Source organism: Thermobia domestica, chromosome 14 (genome assembly GCF_964235325.1).
Source record: "Thermobia domestica chromosome 14, izTheDome1.hap1.1, whole genome shotgun sequence".
In the NCBI taxonomy this organism is placed as follows: domain Eukaryota; kingdom Metazoa; phylum Arthropoda; class Insecta; order Zygentoma; family Lepismatidae; genus Thermobia; species Thermobia domestica.
Window position 1 is genome coordinate 174040728 of NC_137467.1, and position 18302 is coordinate 174059029.

Genomic DNA, 18302 nt, shown 5'->3' on the forward strand with positions numbered 1-18302 from the left:
GCAAGACTCTTGCAGGAAAGACCAAGACCAAGACCAAGACTGGATGTGCAAAACCAAGACCACCTCGGTCTTGGTCTTCGTCTTGCAGTTGCTCATCATTACTTGGCGCCAGGTGGTATCGAACCAGGAATTCCACGCACCAGAGGTGAACGCTGTACCACTGAGCCACCGTGCCTCCATACTAAATCTGATAAAGATGAAATAAATGATCAAAGTAATAAAGCTCATTCTCCGAATGGAGTTAACAACAAGTATTCCTGGAAATACACTCATTATACAAGGGACATGTCAGTCCTTGGCTGTTGTAGTGGTACCGTTAGTATGCTATTGAGAAATTCTTTCTATTTTAATATTCAATTGTTCATTTCTGATAAGTTAATTGCTTATTTATATTTTCTCTTTCTGGTACTTCTTTGATGTAATATGAATATATCTATGATTATAGAGACCGATACGAGACAATGAATTTAGCTTGTCAAGCTTTGTAAACAGAAATCCATATACTATTGTGTTTCTTATTTAGCAGGATTGACACGCAATAGAAGTTAAAGTTACGCAATCGATCAAACCAATTATAGTCACTGGGTGGCTGTATTGTTGACATGTGACATAAAATAAAGGAAAAGAGTCGATCAACTGCTTTGTAGGTTTCAAACATTCAGCAGCACAACACCCGTTATTGTCTTGAAGCGCGCAGGTTAAAAGATGACGGTTGAATGTATTGAATTGACGGTTGAGTACTTTGCCGACGATTTGTATGTTGTTCTGCTAACGGTGTTCACTAAATGAAAGTTAAGAAGTCAGTTGACCACCCGTAACGTATGGAACTTCAATTCCATGTCGAATTGTGCTTGTTTCTCCTAGCTGAACTCTGCTCTACGGAACAGTTTACACGGTATGCTTATAAAAGTTCTGTTTATGTTTTTGTGTGTGTGTGTGTGTTTTTTTTTTTTTTTTTGTATTTTTTTAAAGACAATACTCTGAAATGAATGCATCTTTGTATTCTCTGTCACAGAAGTTTATGCGTCTTTTTCGAGGGATAGTATCTTTTGCTCTTACTGTGAGAAAGAAATCGGTACACATTCCCTGCTACCGCCTCTCTTTGCAGTTAACTCAAGACACTACAAATATCATAAAACTTAATAAAAAAAAAAAAAAGTTTCTTCACAGCGTGAAGCTTACGGTTATTGCCATCGTATTTATAGAGTAGATGACTTGTATATCTTATTCCGTAGCTCATTGGATCTGTACAGAATTCTCATTCTCGCGACCCGCGTTCGAATCTTCGCCTTACTACTTTTTTATGTTTATTTTTTCATTGATAAGGTAGGACTTCAGTAAAAAGAAACATATGATACAGTTTAAGGTGTGATTCGATATTGTGCAAGTATTTATTTATATATTTATTGCCAAGCGAACAAGATGAAGTAGAATTTTACAAGCGTAAAACTGTTCTAGATTTTACTATTAATAAAAACTATGAATAAGTTTTACAGCTCAAAAAAAATTGAACTCTGTTCAATTGTAGTCCATTATTAGCTATAGTAAAGGAGATGGATTTCAGTTTTGTCTGTGATCAGCACATTGGCTTCCATCATCTTTAATTCTGGAACTAAATATAATTAATTTTACTTTTCGTTTAGATATAAAATCCTCACCTTTAGTTCTTAAAGAAACAGAGACCATAGTGCAAAATGTCACTATGGCATCACATTTCGTTACATAAAGAAATGAAAAAAATATATATATGTATACTTGAAAATGTCGAAGATAATATGACAAATATTATGAACAATTCTGTAATGGAATTAAGCAATGGTTTATAATAAAATAAACTTCAATAAAATGCAGGGTATTTGAAGTTGGCAAAAATATTTGCCCTTATATGCTGAAATACAAATTTCTCGAATTGATAGGGAAACTTCACCTTGAAATATACACGATGAATTTGATTCTCGATAGAATCTGACATATGGTAAGAACTTTAAACCTTGAAGAACGCAACACAAGTTTGAAGTCCCATGGTTATAATATTGTCGTTACAAACTGACTAAACTAGCGATAAATACAGAGAGCAACTCACTGGACCAGCTCCTGTTTTCCGGTTTTTATATAAATTAACGTATCTAACGCCGGAATTTTGGTCAATTTTTTTCTTTGCATATATTTAAGGGAGAACACGCAACGTCAACATTTCATTAGCAAATGTAGCAATTGGTCAAATTGAATAATGCCAAAAATAGCCTACTTTGTCTGCTAGAACCTATTTTTGATGGAAGTTCCAATATCAGGTTTTTAAGTGTTTGAATGCTTCGGAAGGTTTTACAGAATGCTTGTTATTATACATATATGTTTGTTCAGTTTGGTGCGAAAAAAAGTTTATTATGAGGAAAATGGTCTGCAGAGCTCTTTCTAGAATGTCTGTTATTAGTTGTAGTAGTTGATTTGATTTTAGCGTCCCATTCACCAGCGAGGCTATATGAGACATGGACTTACAGCTTAACGTGGGATCCGAAACACATGAGCTCCCGCCGAGAATCGAACTCTGTTTTTTTTTTTTTTAAAGTATCTTACCACCAGTGGCGTATTTACGATTTTGTTTCGGGAGGGGCTTTGCTAACTTTCGGAGAGGGCTTTGCCCGAAAATGTGAAAATTCTTCAAAATATTTCGTATACTTTACTATAGTAAGTAAGATTTCGGGGGGGGGGGGGCTTAAGCCCGGAAACCCCCCTAAATACGCCACTGCTTACCACAGTCAGTTCTTACCAGTTGGGGTTGGAAGAAACCCTTTATTATACTGGTATTGCGAAGCAGTCATGAAACTGGTTAAGAATTTCGTGGAATGGAAGCAGTCACATTTTTGCTCAATATTTAAGAATGATGACACCGAGGTTGTGTCTTGTCATACCGTATTTAGCATTTGGTCCAGTCGGGTTTCTATAATTCATTAACCTATATATCATAAGAGGAAAAGATGAACATAAAAACCTTATTTTAAAATATGTGAGCCCATCTTCCGTTTCCTTAAGAGACCTCCCGGCGAAATTAAAATACCGCTAATTTTACAGTTGTTATGTAATATCTTCAAATATACAAAATATAATTGAAATGTGGAACAAGAGCGCCCTAGACAATATTATTTTACGTGAGGTACCGTTATCACAAGTCACCCAGTGGCTTTCCGTTTTCAGCCGTTTAGAAACGCGAAAATAAAAGCCGATTTTCAAAATGGCTCGAAATCGAAAGTAGATAGGCCTAAGTGAGCCATGATAACGGTATCTCATGTAAAATAATGTCTAGCCAGCTCTTGTTCCACATTTCAATTATATTTTATCTATTTGAAGATATCACATAATTACTGTAAAATTAGCGGTAGTTTAATTTCGCCGGAATGATGCCTCTTAAAAATTCGCTTTTGAGGGGGAAAAGGGGGCAAGTTCTAAATACGCGGTCAATATGTAAAAGCAACATCGTGATTGTCTGTCCGATCATAACGGAATTCGAATGGACCGTTTGAAATGAATCTTTGAATACATTTAGTACTTGGAAGAAAGTGGTTAGCTGACGTCCACTGGAAACTTGAGACAAACTTCGATACAATTTAGAGGATGGTCAACTATGCCTAAATATAACATTTCAGGTGGAAGTGAACACGAGGAAAGAAGTAATAGCGGATTTAAGTTTAGCATTGGAAGTCATTGAAAAACAGAATATGATGCGCGCAAACGAGTAAAACATAACTTTTTATAAGGTTTGAAGACATGATTATCCCAATCATCCCAACGGATCGACTATTTCTTACACATGTCTGAAGCGTTTAGTTGCGCTTTCAATTGATGCTAACTGACTGCGGCTACATTAATCTTTGTTTCTTATAGAGTTTCATTACAAAACTTCACTTCAATCCCCATAATTTCTCCTCGTGTGTATTTCCACCTGATTTTTTTTACATTCAGGCTTAGTTGATCATTCTCTAAATAGTGTCCAAGTTCGCCAGCGGACGCCAGGTGACCATTTCTTACAAGGGGAAAGCAGACTTTGGTAAATGGACTTCGGGTCCATCCTTCGCGAGGCAGTAGTGCACATTCAAAGTGTTAATATTACAAACTGAGAGAGCACAATAGCCAGAAATAGTGGAGAAAAAGCGTCTTAAAGATTCCTACTCGTGCATATATGATACGACGCGTAAAGTTACCAAGTAACGAAGTGGCAGAGTTAGGAGCATCTACGAGCCCCGTGCAAAGGGTCCCAGGTTGGATTTCAGCTCGTCAACTTTCTTTTGTTTTTTGCTTTAACCAATAAAGTAGCCATAAAATATTAATTCGCCATGTGCTTATAATGCATAAAACAATAGAAATGTTCAAATCAGTTGTCAAATCTTTCAATGCTCCATGTTAAGTAGCAATAAAATGTAAACTATTCCGCATTGTATATTGATATCACGAGTTATATTATGGTTAGCACAGTCATTGTGTAAAAAATGTTCTAGACGCTTCGTGTGGACAGTGTGCGAATTACAAGATGCGGAGATGAGGGAGAAATTCCCTTTGTTAATACTGGATGTATGCTATAACCAGCTGCGTCATTTCAGACTTTGCTTGAGGGGGCAAGAGCACCACCGACATAAGACTTTTACGTTTTATATTAGTATATCAGTAGACAATCGATTAAAGTATATTTATTCCTTAAACTCTTGAGGGGCAATTACCCCTCCTGCTCTCCCTAAATGGTGCCTCTGGCTACAACTGTCATAGTTTGCCATACTATTGTCGTCTGAAGTACAATTCATCCTCTATTGCAAAAGTCTGGTCAATTCGCACCCTGTTCACAGATATAGACACGAAGCGTTAAGGACATTTTTTACACTATAACTCGTGGACTGTGCTAACTATAACTCGTGGTATCAACATACAACGCGGAATAGGCTACATTTTATTGCTCGTTAACATGAAATATTCAAAGTTTTTACAACTGATTTGAACATTTCTATTGTTTTATATATTATTAACATATGATGAATTAATATTTTACTTGTAGTTGCAAATGGCTACTTTATTGGTTAAAGCAAAAACAAAAATACTGACTCGAGCAGGAATCGAACCCAGACATGGGAGTCAAGGATCCTCCTAACTCAGCCACACCGTCACTTCATACCTTTTCGAATCGTGTCATACATGCAGCGAGTTGGAATCTTTAAGACACTTTTCCCCACTATTTCTTCCTATTGCGCTCCTCAAGTTTGTAATATTAACAATTTAAATGTGCACTATTGCTCGCGAAGGATGGCCCCGAAGTTCATTGGCCAAAGTCTGCTTTTTTTGTTAGTTAACTCTGGCGGGTTTTTCTCATGTTACTTTCATACAATGCATGTTCTAAGCGAGGAAGGGAGTCTAAAAAGAAAACTCCGAAAATGAGAGTTTCTGACGAATCTCATCGTAGGAAGGTTCCGCGAGGAACCGGTTCTGTTTTCAGAACCGGTTCCAGACCTGGATCCGAGAAACCGGTTCCGGAACCGGATCTTCTAGAACCGGATCCGTTGAGACCCGAAAACCGGTTCCACTAGGAACCGGTTCTGGCCATCCCTACTATGTAGGGTAACTGTCCCAATAATTGACAGTATAAGAACAATATTTGACAAATTGCAAGTTTCTTCACCCTTTAAATGAGCCTGGCTTACTGATCTCTCGTAGAGGTACGAAGGCATCCTTCCTTCATCTATATAGACCATCATAAAAATAATAGACTAATAATTATTATTTTTTACAATATGTATACGAAAAGTTGATCATTGTACCAGTAATTGACACCAAGATTTGTGAGATTCACCAGTAATTGACACCTTGTGACCCAGTAATTGACATCTCCTAATATCTTATTCTAATAAACCATATGTAATTTTCTACCAACTTATCAAGCTGATTTATAAGTTTCCACCTGGATAAACATGTTTATTTCTTTCGCTAATATAGCTATTATAGTACTATTTTGCACTGTCCATCGATTTTCTGTTTTCTTTGAGAACTACTACTTAGAGGCAAATATTAACAGGGTGTGGGATTAACAACACTGCAAAGGAAGAAAAGGTGGCAGCATTTGCTTGTACCTAGTCCCGCAGTCTTGTTGCGTCGGAAAAAAGACGACAGTGTCAATTATTGGGACAGTTACCCTATGCTCCCATAAGAACCAATGTAACAATCTTGACTGTGTAACGGACCTAATACTGCAAGAACGAAAAGAAAAAAATGCACTTGATGAAGATTCGAACATGGATCAGCTGATTGATAGGTTACTACATTACCTACTACGCCACATACTCGGGTGTTTTTGTTTTGTTTGCTATACACTTTAAACATTCAGCTCGTGATTCTTGCTTCTGTCGTCTTATCATATAACAGTTTCTCTGCTTTTCCTGCTTGTCACACTGTGTGTGTTTTTTGTTGTGAAAATTGCATTTGCAAACGTAATGTGTTTTGTTATTTTACCAGGATCCACAGCTTTAAAAGTCAATTACTTTAAGCGAACTGATTTTCTCATATCTTCCATCGCATCAAGGAGAAAAAAAAAAGCTATCCCGCGGAAAACATGCATAAACTTGTGTCAGACAATACATGTGAACTACAGTTTATATAGTACTGATTATAATACACAGCAGTAGATCTACAAACTAGGGATAGCCAATTTCGGAATTTTTACTTTCCAGAATCTTGAAAGTAAAATCGGAAAAATTTCGGAATTCAGAAAAGTTCCAGATTTCGGAAAAAGTCCGATTTCGAAAAAAATCCGGAATTCGGAAATATTCGAAATGTTTCCGAATTTCCGAAATTTCCTAAATTCCGAATTTTTCCGAATTCCGGATTTTTCAGACATTGGAATTTTCTAAATTCCGGATTTTTTCTGAAATCCGGAAAGTGAAATTTCCGTTTCCGGAAAATAAATTTACCAGAATCTGCATTCTGGAAAATTTTGTCCATCCCTACTACAAACATAGCCATGTTACTACAAACTTTGCAATATATATATACATATAACAAAGCAACATACCTAGGTATATTTCTTATTTAAAACATAAATAGTTATATGAGTAGTTTCGATGGACGAACCCACAGGATGATCTACTTGGTACAGACCCCCTCCCAAGAAAATTTCCTAACTCAACATACACTTATATACTTTTTAAATAAAACTATACTTGTTTAACAGGAAAATGATTGATATAGCATGAACATTTGATTTTACACTTCATCTATAGGGGATACCGGGGTATTCCCGAACACTTAAGCTTTGATTATAAATAACTCTTTCATTTTTGAAGATAACATTAAGATTTTTTTGTGTATAGAAAGCTTGGAGTTTTTCTTATTTACTAAAGTGCAGAGGAAAGTCAAAATTAACATTTTTCAACAAATCAATCATGTTTTAAAAATGTACCTATGTTCGGGATTGCCCCAGTGGTCGGAGTAATCCCAAACATATTGTTTACTTTAAACATTCCTTTACGAAACAAGCGAAATGCATTAAAATACATTAAAAATATACCATAATTTAATATTTAAATCTTTAATAAGAATTATAATTACAGACATAACTAATAAATATAGCAAATAATAAATATATCGAACTATTCTAATTAATAAAACTAATAACGCTTATTACCAAAATGTGATCTATTTCCCAAACCAATTTCCTTAACTTATTACTTATTTTTCAATAAAAAAAACTATTAAAAGTTTTTTGAGAATTTATTTCACACCATAATGCAATCTCGAACACTCCGGAATAATGGCGAACATTCTGCGTGGCATTTCCCCATGAGACGCCATTTTATTTTTAAAGTTGAAACTAATTGTTGACTGCATATTGGCTAGTGAGATTACAAAGAACTAATGCTCAAATATAGAGGAATATATAGCCTCATGTGTAACAATATAGATAAGATAAGAGCCAACTTACTTTGTCCACATTGTTGAATCAACGTTATAAGTGAATCGACAAAAACAACAAACGTCTTCTGCCTGGCAATCCACTCAATTGACTGTCACCAAATTTATGCTACACTTTTCTCTCCGCTAACGTGGAGCAAAATCGTTTTTCTAACAAGCTTCCCTGGGCGTAAACTTAGGTGTTCGGCATTACCTCAGTGTTCGCGAATATCCCGGTTTCCCCTACTGTTTCTCTCATAAAAAACAATTTTGTTCTATCATTTTCTTCTGAAAATGTAGTTGGAAATATCAGACCCGTATTTATATATTGCGCGCTCCTGTGCTCTAGATAATTTGCCGCCCCTCGCACAATATTTACCGCCCCTTCCCCTGAAAACGACCTATATTAGAGTTGAATTCACAGTTTTTGGGGTCGTTGAGATGAATAGTGACAGTTTTAATCTAATTTAACTTGAAGGTCCTACTCCACTCCTCAGGGAAGGAGCGAGATTTTAAAAGTAATCGAAAACGACAGATATTAAATGTTGAACTCATAGTTTTCGAGGTCGCTGAGTTTAATAGTATCAGTTTTTATGATGTTCTAGTTCGTCCTCACTCCTTGGAGTGGGGGTGAAAGAGGATGACTTTAAAAATAATCAGATAAGCTAGCTAATTAGTAAATACTGTAATTAGAGCGAATTAAACACATGAACATATTTTCTCACGCTTACGTGGGACTTTGCGGATTATTAGTATTAAATATTACTTTACTGTGAATTAAAAAAAAATAAAATAAAAATAAAATTTTGCCGCCCCGTAAATTCTGCCGCCCTGTGCTGGAGCACAGGATAGCACTTACCTAAATACGGGCCTGGGAAATATATTACAATTACTCATCGGGTACAGAATAATACTCGTTCAATACTATATAGACGTAGTGACTTCTAGTATTAGAGCCCCCAAAGCTTGGAACCCCAACAAAAATGTGAGGGTGCGCCCCTGTACTCTTATCAATATCTTCGTTCACTTGCTGCTATAGAGGGAAATCACATTGGTAGAAATTTGAATTTTTCTTTTAGCTGAAACCCAATGAGTCGCCAGTTTTAGCTTTTTTGGGGGGGTAGACGGATGGCAGTAACTTCTTTTGGAGAAGCAGCTATTATTTTGTATATCGAAAACGATAGTTTTATAAACCTTGATCCGCGTTACAATACATGTGTTGGGGAGGTAGGGGAAAAGGAGTAGCCACTGAGGGATACTTGCCCTCCTTGCCTCAATCTAGTGTCGCACTGCTATAAGCTAAGAGAAAAAAGCTTTATACAGCCATAGAAAACTGTAGCTTTCCTCCTTTAGCTTTCAGAGATAAAATTTAAATTTTAACTGTTGGGATTATCTTCAAGAGCCGCCACTGTTAGACATAAAGTGTTCCGTATAGATAGATCAAACACGTTTCGATAAATCATCGCAAATGTCACATAACTGTAGTTTTGATAGAAGTTTTGTATTGTCTTGTCAATGTGTTATTTCGTTTACTGTATATTTGTATAAAATATTGTACATGGAGATGTGTTCCAATAGTAGACTTTGCATTCTTTGAAGTTATCTCTATCTCTCTACATAGCACAGTGCATCAACGGAGCTCCCCGCGGGTCCGATACATGTCTTCAAGATCGTAGTAGCAACTTCAAATATAACGAAAATATCCATGGGATGGACATGTGGGAAAATACAGTATGCATTTCTAAAACTCATATTATTTCGCAAAGAGTCCTTATGTCCCAGAGCAATCCCGCAGCAATTCTCGTTTCTGAGATATAAGCGGATATCTACATCTAACAGTGGAGCTTGTTTGTTTACTTAAATGGTGTTGAGTTATTACTATAAAATGATCACTTTCAAAAGAATCGCGTACTTGCCTTCGGCACAGAAGACATGCCCCACGCCGTAAGCGTCGGTGGACCACCGATGGGCAACTAGCGAGATGTCGCCAAAACTTGGCGGCCCCGCAGCGACGATCCGACGTAGCCCCACTTCCGTTTTGAAAATTATACTATCAGCGGCAAAGAAGCAACGAAATAACAATGAATCACAAAATATGTTAAATCGCCTATATTCGTGATTTGTTTACCTAAAGGTGAGTGTAAATGAAAAAAAAAAGTAGAAGAAAGTATCTCGGGGTGGGCGCGAACTACCAACGTTATGATTACTAAGCGCGTGTTCTTCTGACTTCGCCACACAAGCGATGAAGAGTAACCTCGCTTGTAGAGAGATAAATCATTAAGGTCTTTTTAATTTGGCCAATCAGAGCTCCTTTAAGCATGTATATGTGACGATAACTATTTGGGTTCAGATAAAAAAGCATTCGCTATGTAATTTTATTACAAAATGACCCCGCGTCTATTTACTTTGTTTCATAGTTCTCCCATATTTACTTTCTAATGATAGACGACAGTCAATTATACGTATTTTTCTCAAGATTTTATACTTAATGATGTAGAGTCAGAGCTTACTCTTGACCCCCGGAGCTCACTTTAGGAACAATTCGTCAGGAAAAACTAATTACCGCATGCACATGACTGGTGATTGTTCGTGGTGGTCCCTTCGCGATTCTCCGCGACGAATCGAAGAAACGTGAACCAAAATGATGTCCTTGCTAGCATGCGGTGGTAACTTCAACACCCTGACTCTAGATATCTGTTTCGACTCGACGAAATCCTGTCGCCAGTGGCACACTATTGGCAATCCTTCGGCACGTCGCTATATCGACGATCGACATTTATCGGGAAGTGGGCTACTGGGTGTTCGCGACGTTTACGGCATAGGGTCAGTTCAGATCCCAGTAGGGGTGCATGTGGTTCGGATCCCATGTCCACGCCTTATATGTTTAATATAAAATAATTTCCGTGTGCCAAAGCCTTTGTAAGAAATGGACCTACTTCTTTAGTTTTATGGCTACCCAAAATTCCCTACTGTTTGTGCGATGAGTTGAATGTATCTTCCCATTGTTATACTTCCAATATTGGAGTCAGAATAAGGGTTGGCAATTTTTAAATTTAACATTTTAATTGAAAGTACGAGCGAGGCGAGAAAGTTCTTACTCTCACCATAATAGAGACGAGCTAATCCCATAATCCCATAATAGAGGGATATCCAATTTCCCACCATGGTCGCGTCATTCTCTATGTATTTATCTGGTATTGCCTTACTCTTGTTACACCTATGGATCAATACGTAAATATCCATCTGCATAAGAGCCTATGAGGTTGGAGGCAAAAGGTTTCCATCGCATTAATGATGTCCTCAACATCTGCAAAAATGTTTCTTCATATTTGGGAGGAGGAAGTAATCCGACGGAGACAGATCGGATGAGTATGGTGGGTAAGGCAAAGATTCGTAGCCATATTGGTACACAAAAGCGTTTTTGCTGCCCAATGTTCCGGTACATTGTCCGCTAGTAACAATATATCTTTCGAGAGCAAACATGCTCTCTTTGCCTTGATAGAACCCCATGACTTTTGCAGTAGATTCCTGTAATATGTTCCTGCGACTGTTGCCTCTTTTTGTAAGTAATCACTTAAGATCACATCTTTATGATTCCAAAACACGGACAACATGACTTTCCTGGATGGATGCTGTACTTGAGCCTTTTATGGTGTGGGACACGAGGCACGTTTCTACGTTTATCTCGTTTGTTTGGTTACTGGATCAAATAGATGTACTCAGCAAACTTCTAAAGTCATTAATCAAGTTTACAAAAGTGTCCTTATGTTTGTAGTATATGTTTAAAATGCTTTGTGCATATTGCATACATTTCTGTTTTGGAAAGGTGGTATCAATCGGGCAATTTGCCGTGCTGCTACTCTGTTCATATACAGAATGTCATGTACTATGGTGTGGACCGACTCCCTATTAAGTTCATATTCCTAGCTAAACAATTAATAGTCACACATCTATCTTCAATATTAGCTGATTAATTTCTGTCACCACGCTTGGCTCTGAAGCTTAAACACATATATATATATATATATATATATATATATATATATATATATATATATATATATATATATATATATATATATATATAAAGCTCATAAAATTTATTCCTGAAGCTTTGAATACTCCTTTATAGGATGTTGAACTTTCACTTTGGAGCGACAATAGGTGAGAAGAAAGTATTGTGATCGTATAAAAATTGAATTGGAGATTTCAATGGATTTACACTTATCGTGGCAGTCTTCAAACCGCAAATGAGATTTTTGAATGTTCGTCCGTCCGTCCGTCCTTCCCGGCGTAAACGTGTTCACTCACCTGGAACCTTTCTACTTTAAGTGTGCCTCTGTTGGCTCTGCTGTCGATGTGTGTATTTCCCGTACCTCCCTCGAAAGAGGAGGGACAAGTTGTTGTGGCCGAGATTTTTCAATACTTTGATGCGGACAGGGTTGCCACATTGAATTATTTCACGGGCTTCGCTGTGCACTGTCTTGTTAGCCATTCTAAGTAGCGTACGGTCTTCACTCGCTAAGACCACATGACTGAATGACAAATTGGCAAAACGGTCGACGTCATTCCGTTCTTTTCCCCAAAGCAAATGGAGGGTTTCCTCTGTCAGAGTGCGGTGCGGTTGGGGTCGAAGCATGTTTCATATATTTTTAGAGGACACACTTGAGATAGAAAGGATTTTCCCCCCTAGAGGCCGCAATGTTCGACATATCCGCACTAAATTTTAACCTTCAGGTTTTTAAAGGCTTGGACAATGCTAACTAATAATGGCCATCTAGCTCAAGTTGGTGGGCATTTCTAGTGCAATTGGACCGAGCATGGCTTGTCTATAACGACACTACAACGCTATTTGCCACAAAATACATCTAAACCAGACCTATTTTGGGATGCAAATGAAGACGAATTGGAGCGTGTAATGTAAAGTTAATTTGAGAAACATTTTGTAGATGGTAAAAGTAACAAGATCAAGCCTTTTAAAATTTTGTATCATCAAGTGAGTGGAACTCAAATTCTGTATGTAGATTTGAAATTAAAAGGTGTTGCATTCCACAGTGCACGATTTCTGTAAAAGCCAGTATATTCATTGTGATCACCATCAGCTAATATGTGATGTAATGAAAATGTTAAAATTGTAGACAATAATGACATTCATGTGTAGTGTGTTTTTTAAAACTTATCGCGTAAAAAGTGAACATAATTCAAAAATTATAATGCACTGTATTTCAGAACTAATAATATTGATAATCTCCTCTCTCTTGTTTGAAATATGCACACACAGAAACGAAAGCAATAATCATAGTAGCACTTGAACCTTTGTGACGTCATCGGAACGTTGCCAATAAGAGTGCTACTTCAGCTATGTATTGGATGAACCTTTTGGGATCGACGAAAATGTGGACGACACGTATGTCCCACTTCCGCTCTTGTAAGTACCACTCTTGAAAAAAAAAAAAAAAAAAAGGAAGAAAAAAGTTACCAGGAACAGTGAAATTTTCGTACATTGCCAAATTTTCATAAGATAACGTTTTTCTCTCTCAAATGTATTTATGAGAATAGAAGAGGAAGAGAAAAGTATTAGATTTGTTGGTGAACGTACCATAGGCCGGTAGCTAGCCCGAAAATGTGGGGGGGGCGCTGAAGTTAGGGGGGCCCGATCCAACAATACTATAGTTCATCACCATATTATAGTTCATTTCCAAGCCTACCGTGAAAATTTTAGGGGGAGGGGCAGCAAAAATTTAGGGGGCGGCCCCCCTAGACCCCCTGGATACGGGCCTGGAACGTACTAGAGCACTAAAATATTATAAAAGGTAGTAGATATAGGACAAAAGTACTAACAATGGTTACACTGTCATGAATATCATAATCAGAATTTGAGTCATGAACTGAGTAGATAGATTCTGACTCGTCGGTAGATTCCCCGTAACGATTTTTAGTTTTAAATCAACACAAAGAATAGATACATTTGGGGTTTTACCTTGCTTTTCTTCTCATTAGTTATTTAATTTCCAATTAAATAGCCAGGTGTCTCATTTTACCCCATTTTCTTTTGTCTCAAATTACCCCTCATCAAGCTAACTTTGGGAAAATTATAATATATATGTGAGAAAGGCCTGGCCACTCTGCACAAATGAATATTACGTCAACTATTAAACACACTATGGTAGGCTCTAGGCAATAAATTTTCAAAGTTCAATAATTCCCTTACAAAAATAATGGGTAGTTATAAAGGCAATGAAAATAGATTTCCCTAAAGCTATTTCTATATCAATCTTAATTGTAAAGCAAAAAGTGGAGAATGATTATTTATTGTTTTCTTCGGGACCTTCCAGAAGTAAACTGGCTTCATAAAATGTATCGAATCACAACAATGTAGCCAATATAAGATTTTAAAAAGATTTTTGTCTCAAGTTTCTCTTAAGTATCAAGTAACCCAATTTGACGGTATGTTAAATACAAGCTCACCTATCAATGTCTTTAGGAAAATATAATGAAAGCATATAACATCAGCATGCATGAAGAATTTCTAGTTACTAACAATAAATATTTCATAATTTTATGTACCGAAATTATGTAGTATAATGAGATCTTATACATGATCATATATTCAGTATTAATATTTGTTAAAATTTCCCGGGGCCCAGAGAATTTTTGGTGAAAAGTAGGGGCATTTTAACTTAGTTTTAGGAACTTAGCCAAACTACTGTAGGCAACACTGTATTACATAAGTACGAACGAAAAAATCAAACACTAAGATTTCTGTAGTTTGTTGCATGATTGCATTACGTGTGGCATTTAGTGACAATGCCAAGAGTGATTTGAATGATTTCTCGAATTGATTATTGTTTCTTGCAGTTTGTTTTGTATGTGGTAAGTTAAGTACTGTAGATTGATCTACGAGTATTTGTTATTGGTTTGACTGTTTGAATTGTATTTAGGTGAATCTGACATTGTTGTTTTGTTATTGTATCTATCATTCATTTTATCTGATTGCAGTAAATAGAAGAATGTCGCTTTACCCCTATTCTCTGTACTTTTCTCATAAGAGCTTTTTCTTTTTATTATTTCATTCGTAATGTTTTATCATCATTTGGTGATTCGTTTCTTTATTTCGTAGGGCTTAATGTACAGGGTGTTTCAAAACAACAACGACAACGTTTGGGAGGTGATTCCGACAACAAGGTAAGACAAAAAGTATAGACCAACCTGGGTGCACAAATGCTTCCTTTCGGAGTTATACAGGATGCGGCACGTAAAACCGGCCCGTAAAGTGAACACATAAAATGAAATGTAATGTATTGAATATGATTAACTACAACACATAAATGAAATGTAATGTATTGAATATGACTACTCACCTTCACAGCAGCCTTCACAGCAGGTGCTGAAAGTGTCCTCCGCCCACTTCAACACACATGTGAGCACGATTGAGGAGATTCATATATACCCTTGTCAGTTCTTGTGTTGTAATGCTATTGGTGACATCCTGGATCCTGGTCTTGAGTTCTTCAATTGTGTGTGGATTTGTTTCGTATACTCTTCCCTTTAACAGTCCCCATAAGTAAAAGTCACATGTGGACAAGCCTTTGCTGATTGTCTTCTCGCACCGTCCTGCTGAAAGTAACATAACTGACGCTCCTCTTCGGTCAAGTGTGTATAAAACTCCTCCAGGATTCCCATATACACGTCACTCTTCACTGTCGTCTCAAAGAATATGGGTCCAATAACGCGTGTGGCGGAAATGGCACACCAAACACCAATCTTCTCATCATGCAAGGGTACCTGGTGGATTGCGTGTGGATTTTCTGTCGACCAATACAGGTTGTTTTGGGAATTTACGTACTTAGACAGGTGGAACCACGCCTCGTCACTCATGATGAGCACTAGTGGATCCAAGAAACCACTGGCAACATTGCTCAACAGCCATGAACAGAAATGCACCCTCTTCTGCAGGTCAGGCTCCTTCAGTTCTTGCACAACACTTATCCGGTACGGTTTTAACTTCAGTCCCCTTAAAACACGTCTGCAACTTCTCTCACTCGCATGAACCTGTTGACTCAATCTCCTGGTTGACTTTCGAGGACTTCTTGTCATTATCTCCTTCACCTGCATCTTTAATTCAGGTGTGCAGATAGATGGTCGTCTGTTCCTGGGATCATTTTGAACCGATCCTGTACGCCGCCTGATCAATTCCTGAATGGTGCTTTTTGCTGGCACAGAACGTCCTGGAAATTTCTCTCGAAACAAATTCTTTGTTTTCACAAAAGACCGAGTGAGAATGAACCCTTCAACAATGGCAACACGCTCGGGTATCGAATACGGCATTATCACACAGTGACACTCACCCGGCTTAACACAACGAGGCCTTTTTCTCAACTGGTTTCGACAAGTTTCACTGGCTGCGGCTGCACGTGATTGCTGCAGGTCACGTAAGTCAACCCGACCTCGACACGCCATCTCTTGGTAGGAAGGTAGATTATTTAAGTGTTGCCAAAAACACAATATACCAGAATATTACGACAGGCCGGTTTTACGTGCCGCACCCTGTAGAATGCCGAAAACATTAAAAAAAATGAACTTTGAAAGTCCATAACCCCATAATCAAACTGTATCTATAGAAACTGTTGCATGAGTACCTTAGGATAGCGTCATATTAGCTCCTAAGTGAAGTCTTGACGCGACTACTGTAGGCCCCACAGTTTTTGGATTTATGGACCTTTAAAGTTCATTTTTTCATGTTTTCGGCAGCCCATAACTTCGAAAGGAAGCATTTGTGCACCTAGGTTGGTCTATACTTTTTAACTTATCTTGGTGTCAGAAATCACCTCCCAAACGTTGTCGGTGTTGTTTTGAAACACCCTGTATGTAGCCCTGGGGCGATATTTCGTGGCGTTCTTCCCCTAGCCATTCCCTGAAATCAATACTAATTCTGCACAACTGCACATGGTTCAACGGGAATTTTCTGGGAATAGAAACTACATCGATTGGTATGATTACTAAGTATTACTTAATAATTTTTGATTATTAAATGTTAATATTATCACTTTTGTTGTCAGGCAATGTGTCCATTAACCGTCGTACCAATATCATATCAAATCCTATATCTATGTTCTGTGTCAGTTACTCATTCAATATTTCTAAATCAATTCCTTTTGTTGAAATGTCGGGACTATATGAAGGCTTGCCACTCTTATTGATGCAGGTTGGGGTGTTGTAAAAAATCATTAGCCTTCTGTTTCGAATGAAAATATATTTTTATTAAAATACGTTTTATTTTCTAGAACTGTCTGATCCCTTTTATGTTTCCTAATAATAATAATTCATGTTTTCTGCCGTTAGATAGCTTGTGTTTTTATTTTTCGAAAATAATTACCAAGCATATGATCGGCGAGGGTGATGTTTCTAATATTATACAAGTGAGGCAATTAAGAAACGAGACTCTCTGTAAAAATATATAATGATCGAAATCCAGTTCAAGGTTCGAAGTATGAACCTCTTTTGTCCTCACTCACTAAGTCATGAAATGATTTCTGGAAGTCGTGGACTGCAATGGTATTGCAGGTCCTTGTCACTATTTTCTGAATGGTAGAAACAGTACCAATGAAGCAGTCCTTCTGTGGTAGTTTTAAACTCGGGAAAAAGAAGCTATCAAAGAAAGACAGATCTGACATGTATGGGGAGTGTTATACTAAAAAAAAAAAAAAATGTGGGACAAAATTCATGGTCAATCGGTATGGTGTGTGTTCTAGTTGCACTCACTCAAATACTTCGAACTCAAACGTATGATTCTTTGAAGGGTTGATTCAGAACTTTCACATAAAAGACTGTAGTGTTATTTAGTTACTGGTATAAATTCCTAGTGAACATTCCTTTGCTATTGTAAAAAAGAAAAGCAGTCCTAACCAGGAAGTCGCGGTCGGAAAAAGGGATTGCCGCCGTCGATGGTGGCGGACCGCCGGAGGCAGCCGGCACACGTCCGCGGCGGCACGACGATCTACTTGTTCAAAGTTGCCGACCTTTTGCCGAGGCGGCAAGCGGTCGAAAATCGTAAAATAAAATGCCCTTTGCCGCCTGATGCCAACCGTCAGAGTCGGCAAAACAGTCGGAAAGCCTTCTTTCCGACTCTCTGCCGACTCCTTATGCCGGCGCATTTACTGCGCCTTTACGGCTGTTTGCCCACTGCTCGCGAAGACAATTTTCCGACGGCGGCGCCGGCGCATTTAATGCTCATTTCCGGCTATTTGCCGACTGCTCGGTAAGGCAACTATTCGTCGCCGGCGTCCAGCGCCGGCAATCCGACCGCGGCATTTGGTCGGCATGGACAAATTGTCCGACTGTAGGCGGCAGAAACCTGATGGGGGTAATAATAAGGCCTTGGT

The 18302-nt window shown here is 37.8% G+C and overlaps 1 protein-coding gene across 2 annotated transcripts in view; it reads left to right on the plus strand.

The window, feature by feature from the left end:
• The first annotated feature begins 726 nt into the window (after positions 1-726).
• Positions 727-18302, plus strand: part of LOC145670748 (glycine receptor subunit alpha-2-like) — a 118437-nt gene continuing 100861 nt past the window's right edge. The window contains exon 1 of one of the 2 annotated variants that reach the window (XM_081739516.1): positions 727-895. In XM_081739516.1, coding sequence (XP_081595642.1) covers positions 822-895 — 74 coding nt within the window. In that variant the 5' untranslated portion in view covers positions 727-821. Of the gene's footprint in view, positions 896-14656; positions 14794-18302 lie in introns of those variants that run through there. The other variant, XM_081739517.1, reaches the window with a different exon arrangement.